A 14,130-nucleotide genomic window follows, 5' to 3' on the forward strand; every position below is an offset into this window, starting at 1 on the left:
TTTCTACTGGGAGACGAACTACCCCACCACCTAGGTATACGTTAGAATAAATGCAATCAATCTATTCTTAATCTATGTCTCAAGTTCGAATTGAAAAAATTACTAAAAGGAAGTACTTTGTCCTTAAATAAATCTCGCATGGTACAAATCTAAAGTAGTCGAGTTGATAAATTCTAAATTGGAGAAGATTAAACAAAAAAAAGATTACCCTTTTGGCTCCACTTGATCTTTCTACTGGGAGACTAACTACCCCGCCGCCTCGTCGGTTGGAATTATGGGTGTTTAACGGGCGGGCTGGGACGGGCTGGACACAAAAAAATCAGCCCGTCCGTTTAACGTTGCGGGCTGTTAGCGAGATGAGTTAGCGGGCTGTATTTTTTCGGATTATTTTTGTCCGTCCGGGTTCGGGCTTAGCGGGTTATTAGCGGGCCGTGGATTATTTTTTTTTATAGTAAATTTTGTTTGTCTTATTCAATGTTATTGATACTTAAGTGTTTGCAAACTTTTAAGGCTTAGAATTAAACTTTGAAGTTTAAAATTTAAAATTTAAATTTTATAATATTAAAATTAAAATTTGAAAGTAAGTGACTACAAAAAATTATTTAATAAGACCTATATGTAAGGATCAAGCTCCGAAGACTTTCATTTGATATTTTTATTGAATAATATATAATACTTCAAATTAAGTTGCAAGTTCTTTTTTGATTTTGTTATTTTTGAACTTGCAAATTAAAAGTTTACAACAATTACAAAAAATAAATAGTACATCATTTTTGTAAGTTCATCCATGTCAACATGAGGTTCTTGATTTCCGGCATTGGTTGAATCAGAACCATAAACTATTATATCTCCAATTTCTTAGTCCTCCGCTTCATCTACCTCGTCACGCCCTTGATTTCGCCGTTCTGATCTTATACAATCTCTGAAGCACACTAGAATTTTCAAAGCATTGCTACCCAATGAATGACGGGTATCTCCTAGTTGCTGCCTTACTTGGCTAACTTTCTGATGCGACTATTGAAATCGGCACATTTAGCACGTCTCGAGCCATGGCCGAAAGAACAGAAAATTGATTTGAGTTGCACCTCCACCAACCCAGTGGTAGAAATTCCTTTGTGCGGGGCTCTACTGACTTTTGCAAGTAGAATTGAAGTTCATCAATATTCCTGCTACTGGTTTGTTGATGCTCCCCTATTGTAGACCAAATCAAATAATCTTCAACACCATCATTATCATCCAAAGCACTGGTCCCAGATGTTGAAACTGAACTTGAAGGAATATTTGCATCTACAGCAGAAGAAGCATCAACAATGTTAGCATAATAATTATATAATGTTTCTAAATGTTTGTGTAGATCAGAAATACAAGTGTCAATATCAGGAGTTTCAGTTGGTCCAATATTCATATAAGAATATAAAGCAGTGATTAATTGGCGACAAGTGGCCATTTTGATAGAAGGGTTTAAAATAACACCAATTAGGTAAATAGGGGAAATTGGGTAAAAATATTTTTTAAACTTATCTAGCATAGATTCAACAACAGAAGTATATCCTTCTTTCTACTTCAAATTATGTAGTAAAAGAGAAATTTCAGCAATATGAACTAAATCATTTGCAATAGTAGGATAATAAGCTCCAGAAAACTCAAGTGTAGCCACATAAAATTTTTGTAAAAACTTTACAACATCTTCAATGACATCCCAAGTTCTAGATGTTAACAAACGGCTAGGATCGGTACAATGAGAATTAGCAACTTCAGTTATAGGCATTCTATATTTATAACAACATTTTAAAAATAAATAAGTATAATTCCACTTAGTAACTATTTCTTCAGGCATGAGTCTTGGTTTTAGTTCATAGTATAGATATTTTTCTTTAAATGCATTTAATCTAGCACTTCTATTATTTCCTTGAATTACACCAACAACTCTTCTAACTAAAGTGATATCATCTCTAAATAATTCAAGGTCACTCTTCACAATCAAATTATAAATATGACATGCACATCTAACATGAAATATTTCAGGAAGTGGTGGGTGTAGATGCAATTTTAATATTGTAATAGCAGCATTGTTGTTAAAAGCAATATCAAATGACACACAAAAAACTTTTTCTACAAGATTATAAAATATAGCAACTTCATGGATAGTTTTACTTATAAATGTACCAGTATGACTTTGATCTTCATCATATTTAAAAGCAATAATACGTTTTTTCATACAAAAATTACCATCTATCCAATGGCATGTAACAGTCAAATAATCATTACCATTTACAGCACGACCAATATCAAAAGTAAGAGAAATTCTACAAGAAAGACTGGCGAACAAATAACGTATATATGTCTGATATTGTCCAAAAAGCCTAAAGATATCAGCTCTACAAGTACTTCTAGGAATACCTTTAAACAAAGGTTTATAAATTCTTTGAATATAAGTAACAAGATATGGTTAAGCAACAAAACTAAAAGGTAAACAACCTAAAATAATTATTTTAGCTAATTCTTCCCGATCTTTCTTAATATCGTATTTACCCACTAACCCTCCAGTATCCGGGTTAAGTTTTTGTTGCCCATCTTCCTCATCTACCCCCCAATCAAGAGGGTGGTTGTCTACCATGTGCCTGCGAAGTTAACCCGTTCCCCCTCCCTTACCGGTCTCATGTTTATAAATATCCTTTTAAATTCTACATCTTACATAATTTTTATCTTCTTCTAGTCTGTCAAAAAAATGTCAACACTTGCTTCTTAATCTTAGATTCTTCTTAATAGGGAGGGGAGACCTACTTGTATTACCACGACTTCCACCCCTAATATTTTGAGTTTGACTAGTACTACCAGGTGTAGCTGGTGGTGTTTCAAGATTATCAGGTGATGAAAATGGAATATCATCTAAATTATCATCTAAATCATCATCTATACCATAATTTTCTTGAAGTCCCTCATAATCTACATTTAATGTGTAAAGCTACTAGAAGAACAAGCACCACCTCTTGATCTTTTGAAAGTTTTCTTACTACCACTTCTACTAGTGCATGCTTTTTTGGCTGCTCTAAATATATCCATTATGTAAATTAAATTAATGATTGTAAATAATAAAATAAATATATACCAAAGAAGAGAAAGATATAGAACGAGTGTACCGGGATTCCGGATGCCGCACTAAATTTGATATCAAAAACCAAACTTCAATTGATAGATCGATACTTGATAGTTGACACCACACTTCACTTGAATACTTGATATTTGATAATAATAATAATTTTGTAATGAATAAACTAAATATTTGATGAAACTTGAAATAATAAGTAATTGAGAATTTAAGAACAATAATCAATAATATCAAGAGAGAATTAGAGTAGTAAGAGAGTGAATTGTGAGGAAAAAATAAAGAAGAAGGGGGGGCTATTTATAGTTTTTAAAAGGTTAAAATTATAATTTATCAAATACTAGGGGTGTGGGGGCTATTTACTTAAGAGGGTAGGCGAAAATGACCATTTCTGCAAAAAAAGGCCGTTGGCCAACTGTCATATTTAAATTTGACCGTTGGCAACAGTCAAAAAAAAAAAAGTTAAAAATCGGGCTGAACCGGGCTGTAGCCCGTTAACGGGTTAACGGGCTTAGCAGGTTCCGGTGCACCGGTATCAAAAAACTGTTCGTTTGAAACCCTTTCCCCGCCCAACCCGTCCCAGCCCGCCCCCACGCTACAGTACCGGACTGACCCGGGCTGAACCGGATTGTAAACGGGTCATCCCGGCCCGATTAACAGGTATAAGTAGAATAAATGCAATCAATTTATTCTTAATCACACTTCTCTAGTTCTAACCTTAAGAATAAAAAAATTACTAGTAAGAAATACTTTATTAATAAAATAAATCTTGCACAAATACACGAATTTATATTAGTCGAGTTAATAAATTATAGATAGAATATGGTTAAACAAAAAACAATACTCCTCTCTCTCCTTCCATCTCTCTTTCTGTAATCTTTCAAGGTCACCAGACATTGATAAAGTAATATAATTCATAACTCCCTTTCCCACTTTATCTCTTTCAAGATTCTCTTTTTTCTCTCTCTTTTATTTCCTCTTTCTTTCTCCATGCGTTTTATCTTTGAACTACATCTCCTAAAGTTACATCCCTAATTTTTCAAACTAGTTTAAGCTAGCTAGTTCTGCTTTCTTTTTTTTAGGGTTTTCACATGGTTAGCCCCTCTTGTTATCAACAATAAAGCCCACACATGCAATATCTTTGTTCGTCGAAGACATCTAGTGTTGAATAGTTGATCTTCTTGTATTTTTGTACTTGTTTATGGTTAAGGATGGCTTTCTAGCTTCTCTCCTGTAAAATGACTACTACTTCTTCTTCTTTCATTTCTCCTTACAATATTGCCTCACTACTTACTCTCTTCTTCTTTCTACTTCTCACTGTTATGGCAGAAGACGGACAACTACAACCGAATCTTTTACGAGTTAATTATCATTCATCAGTAGATCATTATGCTGTCAAGAAGAAACTGAGAGAAGATCAAATTGCTAGTAAAAAAGTTCAATATTCTCCAATTATGGGTAGAAGAGGTAAACATGAGTACCCTAAAGCTCATCAATCGCCATCCTACTTATGGAGAGACAAATTATTGAATGCTAGTGCTCATGAAGTTCCTAGTGGTCCAAACCCCATTTCAAATAGGTAATTAGCCAGTAATTAAACAACAAGTTAGAAAGGTTGATTTCTTATAAGCTTCTTCTTTGTCTGTACCTTTAATTTCAATTTATGCAGGTTTCTAAAGGTATGTATACACTATTAAATTAGTCGTCGTTATACAATATAATCATGAATATTTGTCTTATATATTATGTCTTTTTGGTGTCCATTATTTTTAATATCAATGCGATTTCACTACAACTTTTGTTATGATTATATGATTGTTTTAATCATTTGGTAATGAGAATGCAAAGATCATGAAATTCATATTTATAAGTTATCTTTGATTTCTATTGTTTTTTAGTACATCAATGGCCACAACATTTTAATGTCAGTGTCCCTTACTATTTTTTGTCACTTTTCGCTTTGATAAAGCTGAATTTGTATGCTGTTTCCACCACCATGCCCAAAAAGATAAGACAGTCTTAATTGCTTTCCCTGCACATATTATTCAATAAACCGTGTAATTAGCAATAGTATATATTATGTTAATTAGTGCCTACTAGATCACTATGTATTGTTCACCAAATCTGAAACAGAAATTCCAATTATGCCTAAAATATTCACGATAAGACAAATATTTGTGATTATAGTGGAAAATGAAAGTGACGTTTAGTAGATAAACCTAGAGTAGTTACGAAAAAGAAAAAACAGGACTATCCCTATTGTATGTTTGAAACGCAAAAGCTAGAGTAGATCTTAATAAATTTAATTTGCATGGGCTTATAGCAACCGAAAGATTATCTGGGAAGGTTCAATATGCTAATATTGTTAGACTCCACTCTGTTCAAAGTAATGCATATATGGTTTGCCTTTTCCTTTATAGAAATAAGAAAGAATAAAAATGGACACCAAAAATTAAAGAGGGCGAACAAGCAAGTCCAAATGAGCTAAAAGGTATGTCTGAGGAACACAATGATTAATATACGGGAAGGTAGGGATTGGTCTTCTATGTGTTAAGATGAGACTGCATGCAATATATGACAACTCAAGGAAGGACGACCATATATATGAAACATTATCACTCATTCTACGTGACAATATTTTTTTTATTAATTTGTTTTAAAAAATATCTTTTATATATAAAAAAGAATTTGATCTTAATTTTTATTTTATCTCTCTTAATATTATGCTTTTATGGACAAAAATTATCACAACGAATTTAATTAAGATTACAAGTTTCAAATCGTGGCTGAGCCACATGCCATGGGAATAGCCATTTGACTGCTGGAAAAGTTATAATGTGTAAATAGGGTAAAAATTATTTTTTTAGATTATATAATTTTTGACATTTTTAACACAAGAGAAATACATGTTCAAATCTTAGGGGTAGCATTTTTAGATTTTTTTTGAATCCTCTTACCAGAATTTTTAACTTCGCCGCTAGTGATTTCAAAAGTCTTTTTTTCTTCCTTAAACCATATATCAAAACACTGCTACTTTATATACGCGTATACACAATTTTGTTTATTATCGAGACAGCATAGTATTCCAAAGCTGGACTTTTGCCTTTTCCTTTTGTTTTGGGGTGGTGGTTGGGGGATAACAAGAGGGCAATAGATAGGGAAGAAGGGTCCCTTTCCTTGAGCTGATTTTAATGAGCCTTAGTTTTCAGCTTCCCTCTGAGCAACAGCTGTTGCATGTGCTCTTCTTGGCTCTTTCTTTCAAAGCCTGAATCGCCATATATAAAATTAAAAGGTGATACATCTTTACCTCTCTTCAATTCAGTCTTTTTAATGTTCTTGTTTGTTATTCTTTCTTGTTTGCTTCTGAATGGAAGGGTTTGCTTACCGAAATGCTCCACTTGTTTTCATTGGAAACGACATGAAATTATTACCGTTTTCCTTTTTTCTTTTTCAGTTTCAAATTTAATTACTGCTGAACTACTTGAAACTATCCTCTTTGAATGATGCAAAGACTGAACTTTGTATCCTGCCGCTAACTAGTCAGTCGTGCTAGCTAAACGAAAAAATAAACGAGTGGCAGACGGATTCAGGATTTCAAGAAAATATGTGTACTATTATAAAAAGGTGGATCTAAAATTTATATTTGTGGCCGATTTAACTTTCGTCTCTTACTATGAAGCCACGACACTTTAAAAATTATAAGTTTAAAATTATATTCTTTTGAAAATTTTAGTGTTTATATATATATATATATATGATCGTTCAAAGTAGGATTTGAACCACCAATTTTATTTGTCGAGGTACACCAAATGATTATTGCACCATATGAGTCTTAGAACATTGTTGCACGCACGTATATTTAAGTAAATTTTAAAAAATATAATATTATTATATACTATTAAATAAGAGAAGCATGAGTTCACGTGAACCCAATTTTCCTTAACCTAGATACGCACTTGTTGGCATTGCCTATAAACTCCCAAAGATATAAAGATTGCAAAGAAGAGATGTCTGTGTGATACTAAATATGTAATTAATCTGTGCAAAAAGTTCAGAATAAAAAATGAATATGTACAGTTTAATTGTATATTAGTAATAACTTTGATGATGAATCATGAATTGGTTTCATACCTTATTTATAATTTGAATGTCCATCACCTTTTACAATGATCCCAAAGCCAAATCTCAATCTTTTTTTTTTGAGTTGGTTCATGAAAAAGAATGTAAACTATAAAGACAGAAAATAAAGGGCGATGTTTTAACAAATCTCAAAACTTTTACAAAAATATTTCGTGCCAAAGTTTATCTCATGTAGCGTTTCAAATTCTGGACAAAACTCCAGCCCATCAAAAGATAAAGACACAAGAAGTAAAAAGTAAAAGAAGAGGATATTTGTTAACCTTGGTTTGCATTCTTTTACCAAAGTAGAACAACCCGTCACTTCATTAACTTTGGATTAAAGAAGACAATCAGTCCATGCATATTCTTTTTACAATCTCAACGTTGTCTAATCTACTGCACATTAATGTTTTCTCAGGTCATCTATTAGTCTTTGTTGATGAGTTTTTCCAACAAAAAAGTTACTTGGCTTAAAAGTAGATTAAACTCAAACCCCAAGGTCAGGGACAAAATTATGCCTTTGATTGCAAAAAGTTTCTCTTTGACTGCACTTGACCATTTACATTTACCCCCTCGATACATCCTCCTCCCCTAGCGGGAAAAAGATGTTGTTACCAATTTTTGTTCTCGACTCCACGCACCGTTTTCAGAAAGATAATTAAGAAATTCAACTTGTCAAGAGTGGGTTGTTCTAGTGGTAAACACTCTCCACTTCCAATCAAGAGGTTGTGAGTTCGAGTCATCCCAAGAGCAAGATGGAGAGTTCTTGGAGGGAGAGAGCCGAGGGTGTCTATCGGAAACAATCTCTCTACCTTAGGGTAAGGGTAAGGTTTGCGTACACACTACCCTTCACAGACCCTACTAGTGGAATTATACTGGGTTGTTATTGTTGTTGTTATAACTTATCACTATCTATGAAAATATTGAAAGCAAGTACCGCTGGAAAAATAGGTCTACATGCATTACCTAAAAACATGTTAGTTAAATTTAAACATTCATAACTTATTTTAACATTTTATTTATATCTTAACACTTATTTTAACATTAATTATAAGTGTCATAATGAAAGTCGAGCGGTGCACTTTATGTGCCAGGATAATCTAACGAGGTTTAGCCCAATGAGGCCCGTAATGGGAGGCCCAATTATGGTTTCAATATTATTTTCTCTTCTATGAGACATTTTTCTCTTCTCCAACCCTTATATGAGACACACTTTTCTCTTCTCTAACATACGATCATACAATCATACAATTATTTAAGAGAGTGCCACATAAGTGTGTGATAGTTTTCTCATTGATGTCGTCAAAATTGAGACAAGAAATAGAGATGCAATTTGTAAAAAAGATATTTTACAACCACTAAATTCTCTCTCTAGAATCAAGTTTTCTCTCAGTGAAAGCTGAACATGGACAGGAAATCGAAAGCTGGAGGGGGGGGGGGGGAGGGGGAGGGGAGAGAGAAACAAAGGCAAGGCACTATCACAAATGGTGAAAAGCAAATTGTACCGCAATCAGCAGATACGAAGAAAACACAAAGCATCCATGTATTTCAATAAATCGTACCGCTAGAATTGTCTCAAGTAGATATGGATACACACTAGCTCGTTGTAATTCGATGAGCAGAGATGAGAATTGCATGGCGCAGAGTAACGGAAAAAGCTCATGGGAAGATATGGTAGAAGAAGAGGCGGTGGAGGAAGTAGGGTTGGGGCAATCACAACATGCCATGAATTCATGGAGTAAAGTAGTAGGGCCAATACCTACGACTGAGGGATTCAATTTATGTAGTGAGGAAGTGACCAATCAAAATGTCAAAATTACAATTGATGATATCAAGGATGAAGTTAAGTATTGGAGATCAACAGCCAATTTGCTACGTGCTGGGTTCTAACCCTCAATTGTCAATAATGGATGGGCATTTTCGGAGAATTTTGGGAAACAAGGGAATTGACAAAGTGGCACTCGTTAACAATGGGGTGTTCCTTGTGCGATTTCAGTCTGAAGAAAGTAAAATCAAAACTGTTGAAGAAGGAGTCCAGATGTTTGATAAAATGCCAGTTGTTATTAAACCATGGAAACAAGACATTGATATGAAAATGAGATTATTGACAAAATTTCTCTATGGATTAGACTCATGGGATTGGATATCAAGTATGGGGGAAATAGTGCTCTCACAAAAATTGCAGGTATGGTGGGAAAGCCATTGAAGGCAGATAGAGCTACATCGCAGAAATGGCGACTTACATTTGCTAGAATACTTGTTAAGGTGTCAATTAACCAGCAATATCCATCAAAAGTCATGTTTGAAAATGAATATGGAAAGATTATAGAGCAAAGAACTGTTTATGAGTTGAAGCCAGTGCTTTGTGCCACATGTAACAACTTTGGGCATGAGCAACTGGAATGCCGGAAATACATGTGAAGGGAGGATGCTAAGGAACAACAAGGCCAAAATAAAATACAGAATGATCAACAAAAAGCAGATAAGGGTAGGCAGGAAAGACCTAAAAACACTACTGGAACAGTAGGGAATGAAGGAGGGAGGATAAAAAAAAGTCACGCAAGAGATATAACAAAAGAAGAATGAACCCGAGAAAAGAAATAATTATGCTATACTTGTTAGAGGAACTGGGAAGAATAGTAAGACAACAGTATCAAGAGAGATGACTCTGAAACTTGGGAACTCATATGCTGCACTAGCACAAAGAAATGAGGAGACAACTAAGTTTGAGGAGAACATAGCAAGCTCATCAGCCCTGGAGATAAGCAAGCTGTAGTGAGACCAAACAATAGGAAGGGTGAGGTATATCCCTCTCCTAATAGATAGTATTGGATGTTGGAATGTAAGGGGCCTAAATAAACTAGTAAAGCAGAAAGAAGCAAATCTATTTTTGCATAATGTAAAGGCTAGATTATTTGGGATCCTGAAAACAAAATTTAAGAGGGAAAAGGCCCAACGAGCCTCTCTTAATCTTTGTAATGGTTAGTCCTTTAGCATAAATTTGCAAAAATATCCGAGATGACGTATATAGTTACTATGAAAACTTCTGATATATGAGGTGGACCTGATCAAAGTTATTGCACAACTAATTCACTATAAAGTAAAACATAGAGGTAGTGGAGAGCAAATATACATTACTATTGTCTATGGGTTCAATGATCAAGCCCTTAGGAGAGAATTATGGGAGGATATAAGAAGGTTATGTAATCAGATACATGGACTATGGGGTGTAGTGAGGTATTTCAATTGTTCCTATATAGATAAGAGAGGATTGGAAGACCAGTCACTATGGCAGAAACAAAGGTGTTTATGAATTGTGTAGAAACTTGTGACCTACGCGACCTACGATTAACATGGTCTTACTTCACTTGGAATAATAAACAAGAAGGGGATGACAAAGTTATGAACAAGATAGATAGAGTATTAGTAAATAATGAATAGTTGTCTCAGCTCCCTGCTTCCACAGTTCATTACATGGAAGAAGGGTTGTATGATCATAGCCCTGCTATTATCAGCTGGGAAAGTTGAGGCAACAGAATGAAAAAACAGTTCAAATACTTTAATATATGGAGTCTGGCACCAGACTTCATGATAAAAGTGGAAGAAAGCTGGCAGCTGGAGATTACAGGGACTAAGCAATATCAATTGGTTGGGAAATTGAATTGGATGAAAAACGTTTTAATGAATATTAACAGGAGTAGGTTTATTGAGGTGGAGAAAAAAGCAGACCAAATAAAAGAGGAACTTCTAGCATGCCAAGCTAGAATTCGGGCAAATCAATTGGACTATGAACTACATAAGCAGGAGATGAAGTTAGCACAGAAGTGCACTAATTGAGAACAAGCTAGATGTCAATTTATGATGCAAAAGTGTAAAATGCAATGGTTTCATAGTTTTATGAAAGCCAGGTGGAAAACAAATAGGATAATTTCAATAAGGGATATAAATGGGAAAAATATTACAGAGGTGGAGAGGATTACAAAAGTATTCACTGATTTCTACACTACTCTATTGGGTACAAGCAGGGGGGTAAAGATCATGTTTGTAGAAGATTAGTGAAAAGATGATCTGTGGTGACTGAAGAAAGCAGAAAGACACTGGAGGCTGCATACAAAGAAAATGAGGTGAAACAAGCATTATGCGCAATTGCAGGGGATAACAGCCCTGGCCCGGATGGATATAGGAGACAATTCTTCAAATCTAGTTGGAGAATAATAGGGAAGGACCTAACTGCAGGGGTGTTGGAGTTTTTCAAAATTGGAAAACTACTACATGTGCTGAATAACACATTGATCACCCTTTTCCCAAAAGGTACACATGCAAACTCTGTAGGTGATTGTAGACCTATAACTTGCTGCAATACTGTCTATAAGGTTATATCAAATATGTTGTACCAGAGATTAAGGAAAGTGTTGCCTGAAATAATCTCAGCAAATCAAAGTGCGTTTGTAGAAGGATGGTCTATTGCTCAAAATATTCTAATTTGTCAAGATTTAGTATGACTCTACAACAGGAAGAACACTACCAAACGCTGCCTTATAAATATTGATCTCAAGAAAGGTTATGACTCGGTGGAATGGGGATTTGTAGAAGAAATGTTGTATGCACTGAACTTTCCCTGCAAATTCATTCGCTGGATGTGACATGCATTACAACAACACAATATACAATTGCTATCAATTGTGGCATATATGGAAACATTACAGGAAAGAGAGGACTAAGACAAGGGGATCCAATATCTCCATTATTATTTATAATATGCATGAAGTACTTTACAAGAATAATGAGACTGGTGGCTGACCAAGAAGGATTTGCTTACCATACAAAGTGCAAGGGGTTGAAACCGAATCATCTCTGCTTTGCAGATGATGTACTGATCTTCTGTAAAAGAGATTTCCAAGATATAGTATTGATACTAAGGGGATTGCAAAGTTTCTCTAATGCATCTGAACTCACCACAAATGCTGCAAAATCAAATATTTTCAGTGCCAACATGGATAAACAATGCTTGAATGATTTGTGTGAGCTGAGAAGGTACAAGAGGGGGGCACTACCATTCAGATATCTTGGGGTTCCCATATCACTAAAGAAGCTATCAGCAATGGATTGTGAAATGTTAGTGGATAAACTGACTATGAAGGTGAAGTATTGGGGGTCAATGAAACTATCATATGTAGGGAGAGTAGTGCAAATAAATATTGTATTACTGCACATACGCTCTTATTGGTCTACCATTTCTGTGTTACCAAAGAAAGTAATCAAAATCATCATAGGAGTGTGTAGGAATTTCTTATGGGATGATAAACAAACAAACCCGCACTGGTTGCATGGGATTTAATGTGTAGAACAAAGAAGCGGGGTGGACTAGGGATACATGATATTGTTGTATGGAATGAAGCGGCAGTAGCAAAGTATGTATGGAACATAGCAGCAAAAACAAACAACTTATGGGTACGATTGGTGGATCACATCTACTTAAAAGGGAGTGCATGGTGGCAATACAAACCTCTTCAAGATTGTAGCTGGTATTGGAGGAAAATATGCATAATTAGAGACAAATTTGCAGTAGGTTATATACAAAATAACTGGCTAACTGCTACAGGGGAATATACACTAAGTAGTGGCTATAGCTAGAAAAAAGGGGCTACGGAGGACTGGCCTTGGAGAGGGTGGGTATGGAATGGAATAAACATGCCTAAGCACAGCTTCATCTGTTGTCTAGCAGCCTACAAGCGACTCTTGATAAAGGATAGACTGAAGCATATGGGAATTAGCCAAGACAATTTATGTGTGATATATGGTAATGAAGAGGAAACAATTGAACACCTATTTTTCAAATGTCAATTATCGAAAGAATGCTTGGGAGATATCATGAGATGGCTGAATATTGGCGTAACTAACATAGACTTTCGAGGACTAGACAGAAGGATGACAAGGCAAGTTAAAGGGAAAATGTGCAGGGCATTTGTGCTAGCATCATTAGCAGTTGTGGATTACTACATATGGAAAGAAAGAAATGTAGCATTATGGGAATAAAAGGTCTTAAGGCAAGGGCACTTATGCAGCCAGATAAAGCAGAATTGCAAGCACAAAATTTATGAAGTACTGGGAAGAAAACACTCAAGAAGGGACAAAGCTTGGATTGAAACACTCTATAGATAAAAATGTATAGGAGGGAATTGTATATATGAGGATAGAAAGTAGGGGTATCTGATGCATATGTAAACCTAATTTGTAAGTGTTGGTCAGGTGATAAATAAAATCTTTTCTGCTTCACCAAAAAAAAAGTATGCAATTTGTCCTTATTAATCTCTATTAATTTTGTATTCCATTAACATGTTCGAACTAATGTTTTATTATATAAAAGGAAATACATAATCAGTCCCTTAAACTTTACTTTGATTTCCACTTAGACACCTAAACTAACAGTGTTTTCCATCAAACACTTGAACTATATTTAAACCGTTCCTATTAGACACATACAACTTATGTGGCACAGTGTGTACCAACACTTCTTCTAGGAGCGTGAGAATCCAAAATTTTTATTTTTCAGTATATTTAAACTATAAAAAATGTAGTAGTTGCACATTAGTTTTCCACATTTAGTATTCTTACAGTCACCGCCTCCCTTAACAACTATATCGGAAAGCGTTTTCCTCTTCAATCTTCACCTACAGATGTTTCTTCTGAATGTTGCCTTTGTTGATAGTACTATTAGGTGCGACATTTGTAATTTATGCAGGCGGGAAGCACTATGAAAGAGGCAATATTCTTGAAAATCTTTAAAGAAGTAATAATGAAATCTACAAAATAATACCAAAACATTTAATGGCAAAAGATGAAAAAGATTGTGATGGTTTGCTTATGTAAATGAGGTCTAAAATGGCCATTGATTCCCTATTTGC

The 14,130-nt window shown here is 34.7% G+C and overlaps 1 protein-coding gene across 1 annotated transcript; it reads left to right on the top strand.

The window, feature by feature from the left end:
• Window positions 1–12,916: 12,916 nt before the first annotated feature.
• Window positions 12,917–13,261, top strand: LOC142171918 (uncharacterized). Its single transcript, XM_075235641.1, has one exon. It carries the CDS (start codon window positions 12,917–12,919, stop codon window positions 13,259–13,261), a length of 345 nt encoding a protein of 114 aa, XP_075091742.1.
• The last annotated feature ends 869 nt before the right edge of the window (window positions 13,262–14,130 follow it).

Source organism: Nicotiana tabacum, chromosome 17 (assembly GCF_000715075.1).
Source record: "Nicotiana tabacum cultivar K326 chromosome 17, ASM71507v2, whole genome shotgun sequence".
Taxonomy (NCBI): Eukaryota; Viridiplantae; Streptophyta; class Magnoliopsida; order Solanales; family Solanaceae; genus Nicotiana; species Nicotiana tabacum.

Bases quoted from the DNA above. Each gene is read 5' to 3' on its own strand.
- LOC142171918 (XM_075235641.1), top strand. From the start codon at position 12,917: ATGCCTAAGCACAGCTTCATCTGTTGTCTAGCAGCCTACAAGCGACTC.